General features: G+C 41.4%; 1 protein-coding gene across 13 annotated transcripts in view; it reads right to left on the bottom strand.

Annotated features, from left to right (window-relative positions):
• Positions 1-20,437, bottom strand: part of TENM4 (teneurin transmembrane protein 4) — a 427,285-nt gene that overhangs the window by 170,376 nt on the left and 236,472 nt on the right. For all 13 annotated transcript variants that reach the window (XM_078390190.1, XM_078390188.1, XM_078390192.1 and 10 more), the window contains one exon: positions 19,446-19,656. In XM_078390190.1, the coding sequence (XP_078246316.1) occupies positions 19,446-19,656 (211 nt within the window). The remainder of the gene's footprint in view (positions 1-19,445; positions 19,657-20,437) is intronic.

Below are 20,437 nucleotides of genomic sequence, written 5' to 3'. Positions count from 1 at the left end.
ATTCCAATGGGGAAGAATCATCGTTGTCTAGTGAAGATCGGCCATAGGAAAGCCGCTTTGCAAACCGCCGATCAGCTGTTTAAATTGATGTCTTGCGAAGCTTAGGTCCTGAAAACACCCGTTTTGCAAGCTTGGAGGGAGCTGTCAAAATCGTTGTCTAGCGAAAATTGGTTTGCGAAGCAGGGACCAAACATTGCCCAGCGAAATTCCTCCATAGGAATCACTGTTTAGCGAATCGCTATAGCGATCGCAAAAAGTCAATGTCTAGTGAAAAAACTGCCATGCGGTGTAACTGTCTAGTGAGACACCACTGTACTGCTTTACTCCTGTCAAGATAGAAGTAACCATAAATCTACAGCCTATTTAAAAAAGATGAAAAACGTTGATAAGACAAAATTTGCATACCTAACAAAGAACATGTACAGGATTGGAAATGGGAACATAGCTTTCCAGTCTGCATTTGGTGGAGCAGGCATGGCAAATAAGCTTAAATGCGACGTTAAAGGGTATGTATGTTTCTCCATTGTATGAATTGTACCTAATCATACCTTTGCTTCACCATTTCATTAAGTCCAAAACAGTCCTTCAAAATATTTTGGCATATATGGTTTAAAGCCACATCCAAGCTATTCTCACTTGTGTCTTCTCCCAGTAACCATAGTACCAAACATCTTCTCGAGACCTCTACCACTGAGTAATTCTATCCCAGGGAAATTTCTGATTCAATTTGTGGGTAGAGTATGTATATTAGAACTCCTGTTTTAAAATGCCAGGGAATTCAATTCTTTTTTTTTTAAACCCTCTGGTTTATGAATGTGGGATATTGTGCTTCTGTACATACAATTCAAAAAGCCAGGGAAAGGCCTGAGAGACTGAGAGAAGGGTCTCCTAGAAGACCTGAAAAAGCAGATGGAGTTGGGTGTCATCAGCACACTGGAGGTATTAGACCATAAAATTCTGGACAGGCTCTTTCAGATTTTTCATGTATATGTGAAACAGTATGAGGAATCACAGAATGCTGAGAGAATCCAAAGTGTTGAACAGGAGTCTCCCAGCACCACAACCATTCACAAAGTGACACTACACAAGGGAAAATTCCAGAAGTGGAACTCTTTTTTTTCATCAGTTAACCACTTCTCACCCAAACACAAATCAACGGCCAGTGCTGTTTTTCAAGTAGGGAGAAAAACAGAAGAGGGCATCCTGTAGACCATCTTGACTGCTGCCATTGGTGTCAACATTCAGGCTGCCCTTTGCTATGCAAAACTTGGCCTCCTTTTTCCTCCTGGCAACGGGGGCACATTATTATGCAGCAATAATAGGCCATTTCCTGGCTTTTTGAATCAGGGGTACAGAAGCACAGTATCCCATATTCATAAAGCGGAGGGTTTTTTAAAGAATTGAATAAGGGTTTAGAACACGGTAACATAGGATAAGCCCTGATCCATCAGATGAAAGAACTTTCCAACAGAGGCCAGTCAGATGCCTTTGGAAAGTCTACAGGGCATGAATATAATGCTCTTCCTCCTCTCAGTTTTAGTGCCTCCTTTGTACAATATCCTGTACTCTTCTTGTGAAAGGTCTTATACGATTATCTTTTTGATGATTGATAAAAACATTTTCAAGCACTTTAGATTTTAGGGTTGGCTTTATGCATTTTCTTGTGCCTTTTTTAAAAGTTTGTTTTACCTCAATGGATCGTACCTCCTAGCTTCTCCTACCCCACACAGAGAACACCCTTTTGCTAATGATACAGATTACTTTTACGAATATATGTAACTGTAAATGGCTATCATGTCTGTCCCAAATAGTTGTTGAGAGTTGACAGACCTATCTATCTTTCGTGATTTTCAATGGAGAGGATTAAAAAAGATCTTGTTATTCCCCTTTAACTTTGAATAAACCAATTAAATTAATCAAAACTAGGCTGGAGAGAGGGGAGATGTTATTTTAACAACAATCTACACCTGATTTATGGACTTCATTGACAGAGGGTGCAGTGATGGCCAGTCATTTAGATGGCTTTAATAAAGACATAGACAAACTCGTGGGGTAAACCAGTACATAGTCCCCAGTACTGTATAACAGACCTATTGAATCAATGGGATTTACTTAAGTGTTGAGTTATTATTCTGTAACTGATTCAATGTGTCTACTACACCAGTTGGGACCAGCAATTGGATTTATAGTATCAATATAGAAATTTCACTTCTATGCATATAACTAACTCTAAGAGTGGCATTTCCAAAATTCTGCTCTCCATATTTCTTGCCAGATTTTGGTCTTCTGAATTAATAGCCTTTTTAAAAAGCAAAGCAAAGAATCATGACTTTTTCTTGTTTTTAATTTCTGAATGTTGTATTTGTTTTCCCATAAAATTCACTTCCTTTAGTTCTTAGCTTTGCTCCACAATGGATTGCTATCACACACACAAAACATAAAATAGGAATACTATCAGAAAATATTCATAGTTACTGTACATATCACTTATCTGTTCCTTAAATGGAACACTATGGTTGGTACATATATACTTCAGTTAAAAACTCGTCTGACTGCAGGTGTAGTTGTATCAAGATTACTTCTGTTCACTTGTACTAATGGACTTGAGTGCACGCATATATTAGCCAAAGTCCTGTTGCAGAGAATGCTGTTGATTAAAGACATGGTGCACAAAGCTCAGATGAAATGAGGCAAAGTTGTGAGTACATCAAAACTGAAAAAGGAAGTCTTTAATCAGATGCAGTCAGTTCCACTGCACACGTGGAACCTAACCAAAGTATTTAGGCCTATGGCTGAAGATTATACAAAGAAACTTTGAAGCAATTACCGTATTTTTTTCGCACCATAAGACGCACTTTTTCCCCACAAAACAGGGGTGGTGGTGGAAAGTCTGTGCGTCTTATGGAGAGAAGAAAACAGATTATATTTTCCTGTTTTCTTCTCCTAAAAAATTGGTGCGTCTTATGGAAAGGTGCGTCTTATGGAGCGAAAAAATACGGTATATCTACAATGAACATCAATGCAGCTTTTTAGTGGTATTGCTATTTGATGCAGAGAGGAGTAATGCAGGGGGCAGGGAGGGATAAGAGATGCAAATGAATAGAATAGATGGGAAGTTATGGAGAACTGTACATGCTTCAGTTCCAGGATTCACTTTAAAAGTTCTTCTATTTAAATTAGAATTCAACAGGAGTAATGAACAAAGTGAATCAGAGGAACAACCAAGGAAAAGAACCAAAGAAATTCAGTTATCACTACTCTGAATATCTGATGTCTAAGAATAAACAGAAGCTACCACTTTGTGTGTTTGCACAGACATCTTGCTATTCATTGTGGGAAACAATATGCTGAATTAAACAGACCTTGGCCTGATCTGGCAAGTCAAACGTTATTATTTCCTGGCAAAATGTATGTTGCTCACTGCATATTTCAGGTAAAAAAAAGGGCAGAGATTATTTACCTTGTTCTTGTTTCTAGTTCCTACTTCCCCCATTCTCCTGTCATGATATTATTAAATCTATATTTTGCTGCACTTTTGTTTTGACAGTTTGCCCCAGCAACTACAAGGTCGGCTGGACACTTTTTCTGCAGGTACCCTGTGTGCGCGCATGCGTGTACGCACAGGCTAATGCACGTTCATGCCAGCACTTGCCACCGTATGCATACTTATCAAGTACAACAGGAAACAAGATGTACATAACCACTGGAGTTCAAGATGCAGAGTCCTTTGCTTTCAATCAGGAAGCTGACTTGCTTTCCCTACAAATTACAATCCATGTACTGTTACCCAGGGGCAAGGCTAGGACTTGTTTTGTGTGTTTCGCTGCAAATGGCAGTTGAAGGCGAATGTTTCCAGCTCTGAAATGTGCACACAAGGCTAGCGGATCCAGGCGGAGGCAGCTACAGCATGCAGGTGCACTGACATGAGTCTGCTGAAACCTAGTCATGAACTGCAACTAGAGTACGCTCTTTGGATCTGCGGAACCTACATAGGTGTTGACTCACCAAATCCCTATTAATTCAGTGGTCCTACTCTAGTTGTGACTTACTACTGGGTTTTAGGCTTTGATTGCTTCTCCTTATTTTTCAAACACTATCCTTTTTTTAAAAAAGAAGAAGCCTTTATTCCAGGGAAGCAGACTGTTTGGTCCCCTACAGCAGTGGTCCCCAACCTTGGACCTCCAGATGTTCTTAGACTACAACTCCCAGAAGCCTTCACCCCCACCTCTGCTGGCCAGGACTTCTGGGAGTTGAAGTCCAAGAACATCTGGAGGCCCAAGGTTAGGGACCACTGCCCTACATGTCATTTGTAAATTTGTAGTACCGGCAGATGATGGAAGTTCCAGACCAACAACATCTGGAGAGGCAAACTTCCCACATAACCTTCATCCATTAACATATAAAGATATCATACGTTAACTCTGAGTTACAATTCTCATGATTCCACAATTTGAGGGATTCTGGAAATCACTGTTTGTTTATTTTTAAAGTCTCTGGTTTTGTTCACCAGCCATTTAACGGAGAACGGTTCTCTGCATGATTCCTGTGACCAATCCAACCCAGACATTCACTTCCTGCCACTTTCCTTCCCTTTTTGTTGAAAATGAATATGAAGGCACCAAGATGATCAACAAGTGTTTGATCATCCTAATATATAATATATTAATATATAATATATATAATATATCCTAATATATTAATATTAACAGCCTTCAATTCCTAATATTTATTAGGAGCTTTAACAATTTATTTTGTTAAAGACGCTGAACATATAATAGGTTTCTTTAAGTATTTAGTGAACAATGAGGACTAGTGCGGTATAGCAGACAGAGGATCTGAACAGGAATCAAGAAACTTGGGCTTTAAATCCTGACTTGCTCATGGAAACCTGGGGATGTGTGGCAACAGCAGATCAGTCCTCAAACATCCTACATATTGCCAAAATCCTATTAGGATTGCCTTAAAATGGATGTGAACACCAAGAACGGCGACAGCAACATGAATTTTTTGAAAAAAAAATCAGCAATACCTATTAGAAGAGTCTCTTATTTTTCAGATCACAACTTCCAAAACCCCTGAAGTCAAAGAATTACGGGAGATGTAGCCCAAAGGCATTGTTTCTTCCTTTGCAACAAATCCTTGGGCTTCACAAAAGCGTTTGTGTGTTTCATTTTAGCCAGCCAGCAAAAGTCTTTAAAAGGTCCACAGGATCTAAAGCCGTGGGGCCAACTTTCTGGATGTAGAAACAGAAGCGGCATGCGCACATGTAAAACTGAAAAGAAACGGCTGTCGGCAGCTGCATATCAACTTACAATAATCTCATCCTTCCCCCTGAAGTCTTCTCGTGTAATAGTTGAAAACTGTTCTCTTTTTAACAGTTTCATTCACAAGGGATGTGCCCAATTGCACAGCCATATATGCAAGACCATAATTTTTATGGAAGTAAGATTTAAAACACACAGACACAAATACACACAGAGTCTAAGAAGGCTCATTGTTTTTTTTCCTCTTTTTTGGGTGGGGGCATAAAGGTTTTATATCTAGGTGCCAAAATATACAAACAGCTCGGTAACTCCCCCGGCCTCACTTCTTCTCTCTACTGTTATAGCTCATATGGAAATTCGAACCAGGCAAGTCTTTAATGTGAAACAGGAACAAAACAGGCTGTGCTTACATTATCCAAGAGTCCAAGAATATTATAGCCTTAATGGAGAATGCTCTCTCTTTGAAAGAGCAGAAACTCAAACCATACTACTGACTCATGTTTCCAGGTTCGCACGGGCAGGGTTCTCCAGAAACAACTTTCGGTAAGACTGGAGACTTTGTCGTGAAGGTTGGATTCTGGTCTTTGGAGAAATGTTAACAGCAACAACACCCTCCTCCCCAAAAGTGCATGTGAATTAAGTTAAAAATTATGTAAACCTCTTCTTGACCCTGAGGCGAAACTAATTAGGCGAGTCAATGAACCTTTTGTAGAAACCCTTGCAATCAAATGAAGGTACCTAGGAAAAATAGGCAGAGAATTGACAAGCTGTGGTTGACACAGAGTGATCTGTAGGGAAGCAGGCAAGCGGAGGGGGAACAGAAAGAAAGAACAGCTAGAAAGAAAGAAAAAAGGAAAGAGTAAGTCACAAATGTCTTACAAAATAAAGAAACGTAAATCACAAAGTCACAATGTCGTAGTAAGTCACAAATAGAGTAAGCCCACCGAATCAGTGGGGATTTTGGTGAGTTGGTTCCATGGACCCAGTAGGCCTACTCTTAACTACAACTTTCTACTGGATTTCAGTCAATATTTCATTCTATTTATTTTGGATAATGTAACATAAATTCCCTTTATGTGCTACGGTTTATAATCTTGCTGTCTGCGGAGCAGCAAGAGCACAAACTAACAAAAGGATGATGATGGTACTAATAATGACTGATGACGATGCAAGTAAAATAAGTGTGTGTGTGTAAAAAAAAGATTACACACAGTACTGGCAAACTATTCCATTTTGCTGGAATTAAACATTTTAAAGGAGAGGCCGGGGGGGGGGGGGGGGAGAGGAATAGTCTCAACCTTCGCTGATTTTTTACCAGATAGTGTTCCCGACATGGTGTTCCTGGTTTAGGAAACAATTCACGGGTTCCCCCTGCTAGCCAGCATTGGTCTTTTAAAGCCTCTAATCTACAACTGAAGGGGAGCCCAACAATTGACTGGAAGAAATGGCTTCTAAAGCAGCAGGCTTTTTTTCTCACGAGAAGATGGAGCCTCCAACCTGCCTTGTTATGGAGGCTTTCTCACAGTCAGGAGGATGAAACACAGACATGACACACTCATGGCTGTTGTGGGTTTCTCAGGCTCTCTGGCCGTGTTCTGAAGGTTGTTCTTCCTGACGTTTTGCCAGTCTCTGTGGCCAGCATCTTCAGAGGAACAGGAGTAGGAACTCTGTCCAACGGCCAAAGAGCCCGAAAAACCCACAACAACCATCAGATCCCGGCTGTGAAAGCCTTCGAGAATAAATGACATTCTCATTTCCTTCTCTGTTCTTCTTGGCCCAGAACAGAGCCTGGATGGACCAAATTGTTGTTTATTTTGCCCCTTCGTCTTCCATCGAACTTTTGTTTCAGTGGGATGCTATGGGGGAAGTCAGTAAACTTGGGCTCTGACCGGGACCTACAGAGATTTCGAAAGATGGGAGGGAGGCGTGAGTGTGTTGAGAACAGACTGGGATGCCCCAAAGAAAAGCGGTATTTTGTCAATTAGGTCCCCCCTTCCTGGTCCATCTGGATATTTGGTCATATAGGCTGCATCTAATCCACTGGACTCATGCTGTCGGAAAAAGAGTAATGACTACAACATTTTGCCTGCCACCACTCTGGAAACCAAAGTGCTGGAATGGAGCTTCTGACTCAAAGGCCATTTAGAAGTCTGCTCTGAACTGAGACCACACCAACAATCACCTGCAGCAGGCACAGCTTTAGCTTGACATATCGAGTTCATTCCCGTATCTATTTGTCCTCTACCTTTTATCTCTCCGGGCTTCCCGGACCTTCAAGCGTGACAGCCACAGCTGCTGGAAGGTCCGGTCCATGCCTGGAGCCAGGCTCTTCGCTGTTCCTTGACATCTCTGAACGGGGTTTTTTGGCCAATGCCTGACCCAGATGGGCTGACTCCAGCTCCCCCTTGGCCTGCTATTTTGTTCTATTTAAGACCAGACCGTCCAAATAAATCACTGCTATCTGGCAGAGGTGAATCCACCAGGCGCTTTGCAGAAGAGCAGCAGCGTTAGAAAAATGCTGGCAAAGTCATTTACGAGGAAGTTAATTTATTATAGAGAGAGACCTTGCTTTTCCCTTGCCGTAATTTGTTAGGACAAGGGATGAAAGAGCTTATTACAAGGAGAAGCCATTACTCTGTAGCCTCCTGCTTTCTCCTCTTACCCACTGGCTATCACCAACCAATTTGGGGAAGGCTTGGACAAGGACGAGAATCACATGTTATCCAAAAGTTCTCACCGGATGGGACAAAGCCTCAGGATGGACGGTGAGGAAGATAAAAGAGGGTTGAACAAAACAGGAAGAGAGGGATTTTTTTTCCTCCCCCTCTCATACTATGAGAGGATCATCAAATGACATCCGTGTGTAGGATAGCAGAAGTGGCCAAAAGGAAGGAAGGAAGATTTGAAATAGTAGAAGAGGGCGGAAATGGAAGAAAGCAAACTTCATGGGTCTATGTCAGAGATGTCCAACTTTTTATCTATTTTTTTTTTGCCACTGAGTAAATCTGGATATTAAAAAAATGGGGGGGGGGTGAGGCACTACAAGATGGCTTTCATAGGGCAGTGGCTAGTCTTGAAATGCCTGCCCTGGGGGCCTCCGGGTCACAAAGAGCCTTGACTTGCCAAGGAACTGAGTTAAGACAAAGCTTGATTCTGAGTTTAAACAGCAACAGCAACAACTTGACTCTGTAGAGCACAGCAAGGTTTCAGTTCAAAGAAGACCAAATGGCAAGCCTTCAAGACAAGGAACCTTCCACTGTGATGCAGTGGTTAGAAGTTCTAATTTGTCCAGTTGTTTGCTTTCAGCCACACTTGCTTTCCAGAGCTGTTGTGTACGTATGAAGTGAGGAGCAAGAGAAGGAACAGCCTATGTGACCTTGGCGCTCACTGGGAAAGAAGTGGGACATAAAGGATGATCCTCATCATCCTTCTCATCCAGCCCTGCCTGACATTTTGTAACCCACCCTTCACAGTCTCTCACGTGGGATCACCATATGAATGCACATTCATACATGTGTCCACATACACATATTTTCTCATTCAGGATCACACCTGAAACGGACTCATACATACAGGACTTCATGCAGGAACCTCACTCAAACTCTCCCCCTCTCTCTTTTACTCTCTCACACACACTCTCTGTCTCCTAGGACCATTCGCCCCAAACCTCTATTTCTCTGTCTCCATCTCATACACATGCACTCCATATACATCCTGCCCTATAAACACGTGAGCATGCTCCCCATTAATTCATCACAGATACAGACCCTTGCCCCTCCTTCCTCCGCTTCTGGTCACCCTCCCAAGGTTGTTCTTAATTGGTCCCATACCCCAAGGATGACGGGATACACACCCCGTTCTGCCCTCCACGCTCCTACCTCACATACTAGGTAATGGGGCTGCCATTTATTTTTAATAACAAGCATCAAGAGAAACAGGAGAAGGCAGCTAAAGGACAGAACTTTACTTAGCGGTGTGCCTTGTTGCCCGATATATTTCTTTACAAAATTAAAAATTGGTGGAGGAGAGAGAGAGAGTTCCCCATGGACATGGGGAGAGGGTATCTCAGGGACTTATAGCACCCATGGGCAGCACTTTGGGGGGGAAGTAGCTTGACTTGCAAAAAGCATCAAGGACACCTTGAGCAGAAGGAGCAATCCCAAGATGTTGTAAATACACAAACAGAATTAAATTGGGGGAGGTGGGGGAAACCCTGTTTCATTTCTTTTTATTCCGTCATCTCCCTTTCCTTAAATTGAATTGGATGAGTAACTTCATTTTTGTGGTGGACTCAAGACAGAGGAAGATCCAGAGGGTATCTCTATCCATAGAGGAACATCCACAGGGGTTAAATGAATCCCCCCCATACTGCCGAATCTTTAGGACAAACACCAAGGGAAGGCTTACACCCTGTTTATGAATTTCTACAGCTACCTCTGCAGAACTGGAAAATGGATGCTGACGTGAATGATGTGGGCTTCTAGAACTCTTCCTTTTCTTAAGAGTTTAAGAGGCTTTCTGTTTTAGACACAGGTATACATATGCGCTTACGGCAGGTTGTGATTCCGAGCACATCAACGTATACTTGGGATAAGCACTGACTGTAAGGCATGTGCCATGCTGATAAAATGCAGATTGAGACAAAGGACAAAGTATAAGCTGAGAAAAAGCTGAAAGTCGCATCTCTCCAATTAATATGATACCTAGTGTGGTGTAATGGACAGAGTTGATGGACTAGGACTCTGGAAACCAGGCTTCGAATCCCTGCTCAGCCATGGAAACCGATAAAACCTTAAATATCTCACCTTGAAAGCCCTCTTGGTAAAGGTAAAGGTTCTCCTTGACAATTTTTGTCCAGTCGTGTTCGACTCTAGGGGGCGGTGCTCATCCCCGTTTCCAAGCCATAGAGCCAGCGTTTGTCCAAAGACAATCTTCCATGGTCACATGGCCAGTGCGACTTAGACACGGAACACTGTTACCTTCCCACCGAGGTGGTCCCTATTTATCTACTTGCATTTGCATGCTTTCGAACCACTAGGTTGGCGGGAGCTGGGACAAGCAACGGGCGCTCAGTCCGTCGCGTGGATTCGATCTTACGATTGCTTGGTCTTCTGACCCTGCAGCACAGGCTTCTGCAGTTTAGCTCTCAGCGCCACCACGTCCCTATAGAAAGCCCTCTTAGGGTTATTATAAGTCAGTTCCAACTTGTCAACACAAAATTAATAGTTAAGGTTCTGCTTGACAAACCATTTAGTGTGTAATGTAGTGCTAAGCTTGCTATCATCTGCAATGCTGATATAAACCATAAAGGAGGGACTGTATCCTGAGAGCAACATAGGGAAAGCAGGACATAAAAGGGGAACCAAGAGGAGAAATTGACCATTGAAGCAACAGTGTTGGGTCCTGGAAAATTACTGCAGGCATGAGTTACTCCATGGTGTTGGGCTACAAATGGAATAAACAGTTAATCATAGATGGGGGAACTCCACGTAGTGCAATCGGGTTATGCCATCCATTGCTTCCAACTTATGGCAACTCTGTTATGGTTTTCTAGGTATGTGAGACGTTCAAAGAGTGGTTGACCCTTCCTATCTCTCATGGCCAAACAGGGATTTGAACTCAGATCTCCTGAACCCTAGTCTGATAGACTATCCATTTCACCACACTGGTTCTTCATGGAGTATGTTGCCTAAAACTGGATTGGAGCCACTTAATAGGCTTTTGTAAAATAATAATTAGGCTGAGTTAAAGGTTATCAATTTGATCATAGAAGGAGAAGTTGGGGGCCATAAAAGCTATGTCGCAGGAAGTCTCAAGATATTGCCAGCACCCTGAGGAAACCTCACGGACTAATGAACATCCATTTATTTTATGTTGTAAGGACTTCTTATGCATTCATAGTGTAAGCCCACAACACTTGACAGTCTTATCTTCTTTATATTGAAACTGTTCCTTTAAATAAATTTAATTTAAATGGACTCCTGTGTGTGTGTCTGGAAAATTCTCAGGGGGTAGACGCCAAGCTTCCTAAATAAGTGCAAAGAACACAGCAGGACCTCTTTCCACTGAGAGGGTGATTAAGGTAAGCCATAAAGCTGATCTGGAATCTGGTTCCGGAAGCATCTTCCTTAAATCTCTTACAATGGGCTTTAGCCTGATCAGGCAGGATTAGAAAATTAGGACAGTTTAGAAATAATGGTGAGAACTAGGGAGGAAATAAGCTTAACATATCCTTGTTAATCTTCAACATGTCTGAATCTCTCTCTCTCTCTTTCTCTGTCAGATTGCTGATGGAGATTTCCAGAGCTCCTACCAACTTCTGCTGCGCTATTTTGACAACAGGTTGCCAATTTTCAGGTTTCGTGCTTCACATCTTTCACAAAGGAACCGCTTTTTCCGCACAGACCAAAGAAATAAAAGGCTGCTCGGAAAGGAAGCGAGAGACACAAGATGTGTAGGAGAGACACAGAGGAGAGCTGCGAGAGAGTTCAAATAAGATCACAGAGCTACGGGGGAAAGAAGCGGGCCTATTTTAGCTTTCAGACAGACCTCAGGCCAACTTGCCTGTCAGGGGTTTTGGTACTCGGTGGAGAAAACACACAAGATGCATGACAGGAGTCCAACAACTGTGGCGTAGACTCCAGGATAAGAAGGGAAGGCAACCTCCTGGAGACGTAACACAGTGTCACATTACAACCTACACTAAACATATATCTACTTTCCTGCTTTTCCTCTCCATTTACAGCTTGTATATTGCCAGAGCCATGTTGATGTTTGGTAGGGAAGCATCAAACAGTCATGGATTATGGTTTCTTGGTCTCTTTTCTTTTTTTTCATTTGTCTTAGTCCTTCGTTGGTCATCCTTTAGTTCCAGAAAAGTCAGAGCAAACTATGCAAAATGTGTATTTCAAGCGCTTTTATATTTTCACGTTTGCCTGTGTTACATCTGTGACTACATGCCCTACAGTGAAACTGAGAATACATAGCACCATACAATGCATATTTTCAAATGAGATTTTTTTTTAAAACAACAGCATCATAATATTATTCATCTTAAGGAAGATGATCTGTCTAGGCTATCTCTGTTCTGATTTCTATTGCGTAATTTATGATCTCTATACTCTATGAAACAAATTCTAAGACTTCTGTCATTGAGTTCCACCCTTTAGTTTTAGATCTTTAATTAAACTTCTTGGGTTGTTTTTTTTTTAAGATTGATTATCATGATCTTGATTTTCAAACATACACTTTTAGACCAGGATCACTACTTACCTGATTGACTTAATCAAGTAACCTGTGCAGGCCTCTAAACTATCTGTTGGTAATGCTGCATTATTTGTATATCACATGTTGCTGATAACCTTTCAAATATTAAAAAAAGAATCAAACAAATATCACACTAAAAAGGGTAAACAAAATCTGCATGAAAAACAGGTTCAAAGCAACAAGGCACAACACTCCATTTAAAAAAGAAACCCCTCAGGTGGTAAGTCGATCAGGGAAAGCCTTGTCTGAAGAAAAAAGTCTTTGGCTGCTTGTGGAAGGATAGCAAAGATGGGACCACCCTGGTCTCCAGTGGGAGGGAGTTCCACAGTCTGGGAGCCACAACAGAGAAGGCCAGGATAGATTAGGATAAATCTACTGGGCAAAATCCTGTTGAATTTTTATATGCATGCAAGAGACTATGGAAATAGCCCTGGCTAATTGCAGCTCATTGACAAGGCGGTAGGTATATGGCCAGGCATGTGACCATCCAAGCAACTGACATGAGAGTGGCACTTTTTCAATTAGCACCTGGAGTTTGCGTTATTCTTATTCCATGCCCATAAAAACCCAACAAAGTTTGACCCACCAAATCACTCACTCACTCACTCACTCACTCACTCACTCAATCAATCAATCAATCAATCAATCAATCAATCAATCAATCAATCAGATGTACACAACAGCTAACTTGGCAATAGACTCAATGGGTCTATTTGCAACCAGGAACCAAACATGTTGCTATATTCCTTCTGGTTGCCATGGGACACAGCTACTGGAAGAAACAGCATAATAAAAACACAATAAATAAATAAACTCATGTCTCGAGGAAAAAATGCTCAAGAAAAAAGAGAAGAACTAAGGGAAGCTACCTTACACGGATGGATTGCTCTTTGTCCCTGTAGCATAAAGGGCAGGTGAGATGTTGCTGGACTGTAGCTCACCAGCCCTAGCCACTGTGCCTAATTATGAGGGGAAACAAGTGCGGAAGCTTAACAGCTCGAAGGCAAGTGCTCCAGCCAGGATTATCTGCTCTGCTCGCCTGCAGCTCTTTAGGGTTTCAGAGAGACCGTTTATTTCCTGTTACTTGAAACAAACAAAATGTCTGGAGTTCCCATTCCCATTAAATCACCAAGCTGGCCTTCTGCAGCTGAACAGTCAAACCTGGACCAACCTCCTAGCCCTCTGCTTATATATATATATATATATATATTTAAATCAGTAATGATCCTGTCACAATACCTTTGTGTGTGTTATCTTCTTTCAAGTGGGTTCAAACTTATGGACAACCTTAAGTATGTTTCCAAGGTACGACAGGTATATAAAGAGTGGTTTTACTATTGCCACCTCTAGTGATTTTCCATAGCTGAGTGGAGCGGTTTGAACCCAGGTCTCCTGAACCATACTCTGTCACAATATTCACAACATCACCCTGGCTCTTGTGTCTTTACAGGTATGTCCAAATTAAAGAGGAAGGTGCTCCCACAGAAAATCGCAAAACATCTCAGTTTTAGACGACAAGATCATGCTTCTTCTCTGATAGCTTTGGTGTCTCAACCATGTACAACTTCTCCTTATTTCCTTTTGGCAATTATAATCAGATTTCTAACAGAGAGTGACTTGCAGCTTAAACCGGTCTAATGGCTGTTGTGTGAGCCACCGGAACACAGTCAAAATTACAGTGGACCCTCGACTTACAGATGGCTCGACTTACAGACTTTTCGAGTTACAGACTTCTCTGGCTGCAAAATTTAGGTTCGACTTGCAGCTGGAGAATCGACCTACAGAACAGAAAAAAACCAAAACGGAACAAAAATGGAACAAAAACGGTCGGTTACAGATTAATCGGTTTTCAATGCATTGTAGGTCAATGGAGACTCAACCTACAGACTTTTCAACCTGCAGCCACCGTTCCAATACGGATTAATTCCATAAGTAGAGGGTCCACTGTAGAAATCTGTGAGTTCAAGGTTGCCTTCCCAGCCCACCACAATCTTTTTTCCTCCTTCCACACAAAACTAACTTCCCATTTTCCTAGTGACTTGGTACAGTTCACTCTAGTTCATAAATATGCTGTGTATCACACTGTATATCTTTTTTTTCCTATCGTGCAAAAAAAAAAAAAAAAGCGAGACAAGCCAAGATGCTAGAGCATACGGAAGATATAAAGAGAATCAGTAATGATGTGATACGTACCTTGGTTTTTAGAGGACCGTCCCTACCCTAAGCCTCTCCACTGGTTTATACCAGAAGAGGCCAATCTTCAGAGCTGTGAGCTCCACTTTATTTTGTACTGGGCCTCTAAGATCCAAAACCCAGATCTTAAACACAAAATAGGGACTAGGATGTTTGGTGGGCACATGCCAAGACACGGTGTAGAGAGAAAAGGTCCAATGGTGCAATGCCGTCAAGCCCATTCATGTCTCCCACCCCGATCTACTGTACACTATAAGCCCTAAACAAACAGACAAACAAATAAATACCAGAAAGCAACTCATCAGGGAAACCTGATGACAGAAGTCTGAATCTATAGCCCAAGGGTCAGTAGTATGGGAGGAAAATGTTGGATTTTCCTCTCTGTTCTTGTTGAGTCAAGTTTTTAACTGTCTCTCCAGGACACATGATTTGTATTTCCATGTTAGATGAAATTATGTATTTACAGTTTATATGTAGATTAACTCTGGACTAATCTGAGCTTTGTCATCCAGCCAACAGACCCTAGAAAACTGCCAAACAACCTTCTTTTACCACAGTTGAGAAATAAGCAGATAACACAAAGCGAGCCGTGGAAGGTTTGCTTTGTTTTGTTTTTTAATACTAGTGTATCACGAACTTTTGTGGTTTTTTTTCTGTTTGTTTGTTCGTTTATTTATATTTGCTTTTTCTACCTTCTACCTGGCAGCCAAGGCCACTCTGGGTGGTTTACAATGAGGTAAACAATAGCATTAAGATAGTGATGAGGATATATAACGACAGACAAAATAAAGTATTAAAAATACAAAATCAATAGCAGTAAAAATAGACAGTTAAAGATAATAAAATAAAATGGGCACATGGCGGTAGGTTGGATATTAAATTGCTGAGGCACTATTATATCGTGTTGTTTTAAGATCCATGAAGGCCTGTCTCAATAGCCATTTGAGGGGCCAGGCGAATTTCGGGCGGGAAAGTGTTCCATAGTTGTGGGGCGACCGTTGACAAGGCCCGGTTTCTTGTAGTCACTTTTCTCTTGGGGTCAGAACTCTCAACCGCCCTGCCCGTGACGATCTTAAAGGATGGACAGATCTAATCAGAAGGAGGCGCTCCACCAGATATCGAGGTCCTAAACCATTTAGGGCCTTGTTATTATTATTGAGATCATAAGAAGGGTTATGTTGGATCACACAAGTAGCCCTCCAACGTTCGGTTTCCATAACAGCTAATCAGATGCTTATCAAGCAGAACGTGGGTAAAACAACACCTTCCTTTCCATATTTCCAACAACTGACACACACAGATACTGCCATTGTATCTACAGCCACTGTAACCATTAGCCATTGATAGCCTTATCCTAAATGAATTTGTCCATGCACCTTTTGAAGACACACAAGTTGGCAGCCATTACTACATGTCGCATTAGTGAATTCCAGGGATTTGCTAAGTGTTGTGTGGAGAAGCCCTTCCTCTGCCTAGTTCTGAATCTCCCACCGTACAACAGACATGTACTGTATTTTTCCCCGCGCATAAGACACCCCCGTGTATAAAACGACCTCACTTTTCTAACCCAAAATTAAGAAATCTAAGTGGGGCTTAGCAAATGTAGGGTAAAAAGAATTAAAGTGCTGCAGGATGGCTTTGATCCCTGCTTTCTCCCTTTGTGCTAAGCCCCGTGTGGCTTAGCAAAAGGAAGGGGAAAGGGATCAAAGCAATTCCATGACTGCACAATCATTTTGATCCCTTTCCCCCTTATACAGCTACGGGATTGCATTGATCCTTTCCCCTTCCTTTTGCTAAGCCCCATGGGACTTAGCAAGCAGAAGGGGAAAGCAGGGATCAAAGCCCTGCAGGATCACTTTGGTCCCTGCTTTCCCCTCCACTTGGTTTTTTTCTCCTCAGCTTACTTCAGTGCACAAGATGACCCTCAATTTTTAGTCTAAAATTTTTATACAAAAATTGTCTTATACACGGAAAAATATGGTATATTTTTGGGTTCTAGTATCATGAAAGGAGGAGTAAAATTTCTCTATATCTAGGTTAAACAGCCTGAAAAGTCATGGAAGATTTGAGGAGTTTGTCATCAGAGACTTAATGTAAAAAGGCCATTCTTTGAATCTTATATAAATATTTTCCCCTATTTTCCTCCACCAACAACAGATCCTTTACTCTTGCCTCATCTCTTACCCCTCTCCTTGACAAAATACAAGTAAAATCTGTCCTTACCTAGTTGTGACAAAGATGTTGGTGAATCCTCAGTTGTCTGTCATTCCTGAGGTTAAAAAAGTGCCTAACAACTATTAAACATGAAGTCAAACAACTTCTTGCAATTTTGATGAGTGTGATTCCTATAGGTCAACACAGAATCAGGCTTATAGAGGTCTAATTATTATCTATCCATTTGTTTCTTTCCTAAGCTGCCTTTCAACATAAGCGACCCAGCTATTTGACAATCTAGGCTGCTCTAGTCTGGCTGGCAGTGGCTTTCTAAGGTCTCATGAAGACATCTTTTCCATCTCTTGCTACATCATTCATTTTATGTGAAGATGTCATGGCTTGTCTCTCTGACCGTCTGCATGCAAAACATATGTTCTCTTCACAAGCCAGGCTTCTTTCAAAGACCCTGAAAATCTGTAGGTAAATGTGAATATTGAAATGAGCAGGGAGTTCACTTGAAATGAGCAGGGAGGTCCATGTATATACTGTGGAAATTCCACGGTTACCAGATATGGGACTATGAAAGCTCTACCAGAAACAAGAATGTCAAGAGAGAAGAAACCTTGTCAAGAGCAACTGTTGCATGAAAAGACCTTGGAGATCTCTGGAAGGAAGGATGAGGTTTAGAGGTAAAAGCCTGACTCATTTCCAATCATCTGGTGCAAGGAAAATGCAAAATAAAAATGCATTCCTTAGGGTCAGATTACATCTTGGCCAATTAAAGTGTAATTATTTTGAGTGCTATTTAATGACAAACAGGTTCGAGCTCATATGCATGTGTATCTACGAATAATGGCTGCATTTTCGACAGCAAAGAGTTCCAGTGCTTCCATCTGAAAGCAGAGTATTATGGTTGCAGTTCAACTTGTGATTAAATAAACTTTCAATGTAAAATAAATAAATAAATAAAACAGATTGTATATTGCAGACTTAATGACTATGCCTTAATAAGACCTAAACTTTTAATTAACCTGCCAAGACAAATTACAACCAACAGCTTTCAGGTAACTATTGCAGACAGTTGAGACTCAATGCCAAGGCCTCTTTGGAGAGAAGGATTAATCGTAAACTCAGAATGAGACTTCATTTTGTAGTCAAGGAAAAAAAAGACTATTAAATAATCATTGTGGTTAGGATAATGCTAAGTGTTAATTTTTATGGGAAGGTCTATGAATTACAACAAGAAGGATTGGGGGATAAGAAACTCAGATGGTTGAATTTAGTAAATATGAAATAGCTGCACATATGGCCACCATATAGGGACATGGTGGCACTGTGGGTTAAACCGCAGAAGCCTCTGTGCTATAAGAATATCAGCCGTCGCAATATCGAATCCACACGACGGAGGGAGCTCCTGTCGCTTGTCCCAGCTCCTGCCAACCTAGCCATTCGAAAGCATGTAAAAATGCGAGTAGATAAATAGGTACCACCTCAGTGGGAAGGTAAAAGTTCCGTGTCTAGTCGCGGTGGCCACGTGACCACAGAAACGGTCTACGGACAAACGCCGGCTCTATGGCTTAGAGATGGGTATTAGCCCTGCGCCCTAGAGTCGGACACAATTGGACTAAATGTCAAGGGGAACTTTTACCTTTACCTATGGCCGGCATGTTTGATTCTACTGGGAGTCTTCAAATATTCAGTACAGCATTTCAAAAATAAATAATGACTCCTGAAAAGTTGTCATTCCCATCTTTCAGCAATCCCTTACAAAAGTAGAATCCTTGACAAGACAATGCACTCCTATCAGCTTAGTAAAATAATAATAATAATAATAATAATAATAATAATAATAATAATAATAATAATAATAATAACAACAACTACTACTACTACTACTACTACTACTACTACTACTACTACTACTACTACTTTTCCCAGGTCCACTCATAATATATGGCCACTTTCAAACTAGAAAAGAGCATCTGTGTCATTTTTAAGATTGAAAAAATAAATAGTCATACCCACAGAACACTGTCCCATATAGCGCTAATTCATATAGCGTGCATGTCCGGGTGACCATTTTGTATTGCTTCCCATTCTAGATCTGTGCTAGTGATCATTGGGGCAGAGAGAAAAAGAAGAAGGTTGAGTTCCGAGAACCAATAAGGAGAACAGCCAGTGAGTCTCCTCACTGGTCCTTGTTGTATTTACCACATGAAGTCCTCTGGCCCATTGCCATCAAACCACAATAGAGCTGATTGGATGGTCACCCATGGAGAGGATTGGGCTTAATTTCTGTTCTTGTACTTGGAACTGACAAGACCAGGGTGGGGAAAATGGAGAGCGACTTAGCATTGATTCGACTAGTGCTCCATTTTCTTAAAATGGATCCTGAGCGTTAAGTAGGGTCTTACTGTAAAAATTAACACTCGTAATCGGAGTCAGAAGGATCATAAATATTGAACATTGTTGGATTTGAATCTGCCATGGCTCTAGCTAGAAGATAACCCATAGACTGTATTAAAAGGAAGAGGAGGAGGAGCATGCTCCCCAAAATAAAGTCCTTACCAATGGCAGTGGTGAGAAACGAGACTACCTCAGATTCTTTCCCATCGTTGTAAAAGGCAAGGTGCCACATTCCCGAATCCAAGTACTGAATAAATCCTGTCTCGTGACTGGCCAACGGTACGAAGACTTTGTGTTGACGCTGAGGGCCTTCCAGGCTCCTGGCCTCCTGAGTAAGCAGTCGCCTCCCGTCAAGGAGCTCCACAAAGTCAAACTAGAATTCAATGAAAAGGTGGAGGCAGGCACGTCAATACAAATGTATTTAAGACAGCATTTAGTATTTTGGGGTCAGGGCCAATGAAATTCAATGACTCATTTAAAGGCCCTTGTATAGACTTTGGCAAAATAAATAATAATAATCTATTATTTGTTGATTTGCTTCCAAACATCCTGTCATGCGATATTCTACTGGTATACTATATTTCAGGTAGATTGTTGCATGAAAAACAGTGGCACATCCACATCTCTAAGGGAGAGAATATAGACAATAAAGTAGATGTTTAGAGAACTGCATCCTTCCATAAGAGCCCATGCACCTACTTTGTTGAAGAGACCGTACTCCATATCCGACTGTCATCTGTATGATGAGGACAGGTATACAAAAAACAGGGCCTTATCCGTGGTGGCATTCAGTCTTGGGATATCTTTACACTAAGATCTCCTATATTAGGAGAGGCTGTGGGACATTCCGGCTTCCATATTTTCAACAATTACTCTTGTGATAACTTATCACTGGCCACGCTAGTTAGGGCTGTTGGAAACTATAATTTAACTTCTGAAAGATCTCAGTTTCCTGTGAGGTTGTTTAGACAGATATTTTGTTTACAAATATTTTGCTGCTGCTTCCTTATTTTGCTCATTTTTTTTTTACTCGGGTAACATCGTTATCACTATATTATATCTCCAGCTAAAAGGGTGATAGTAGGTAACTGAAATCCCAGGGAAGGAACACCTGCCAGAATGGGTGACGTGGCGTTAGAGGGAGACAGCTTGAT

Source organism: Pogona vitticeps, chromosome 3, assembly GCF_051106095.1.
Source record: "Pogona vitticeps strain Pit_001003342236 chromosome 3, PviZW2.1, whole genome shotgun sequence".
In the NCBI taxonomy this organism is placed as follows: Eukaryota; Metazoa; Chordata; class Lepidosauria; order Squamata; family Agamidae; genus Pogona; species Pogona vitticeps.
This window is presented reverse-complemented; position numbering and strand designations above follow the sequence as displayed.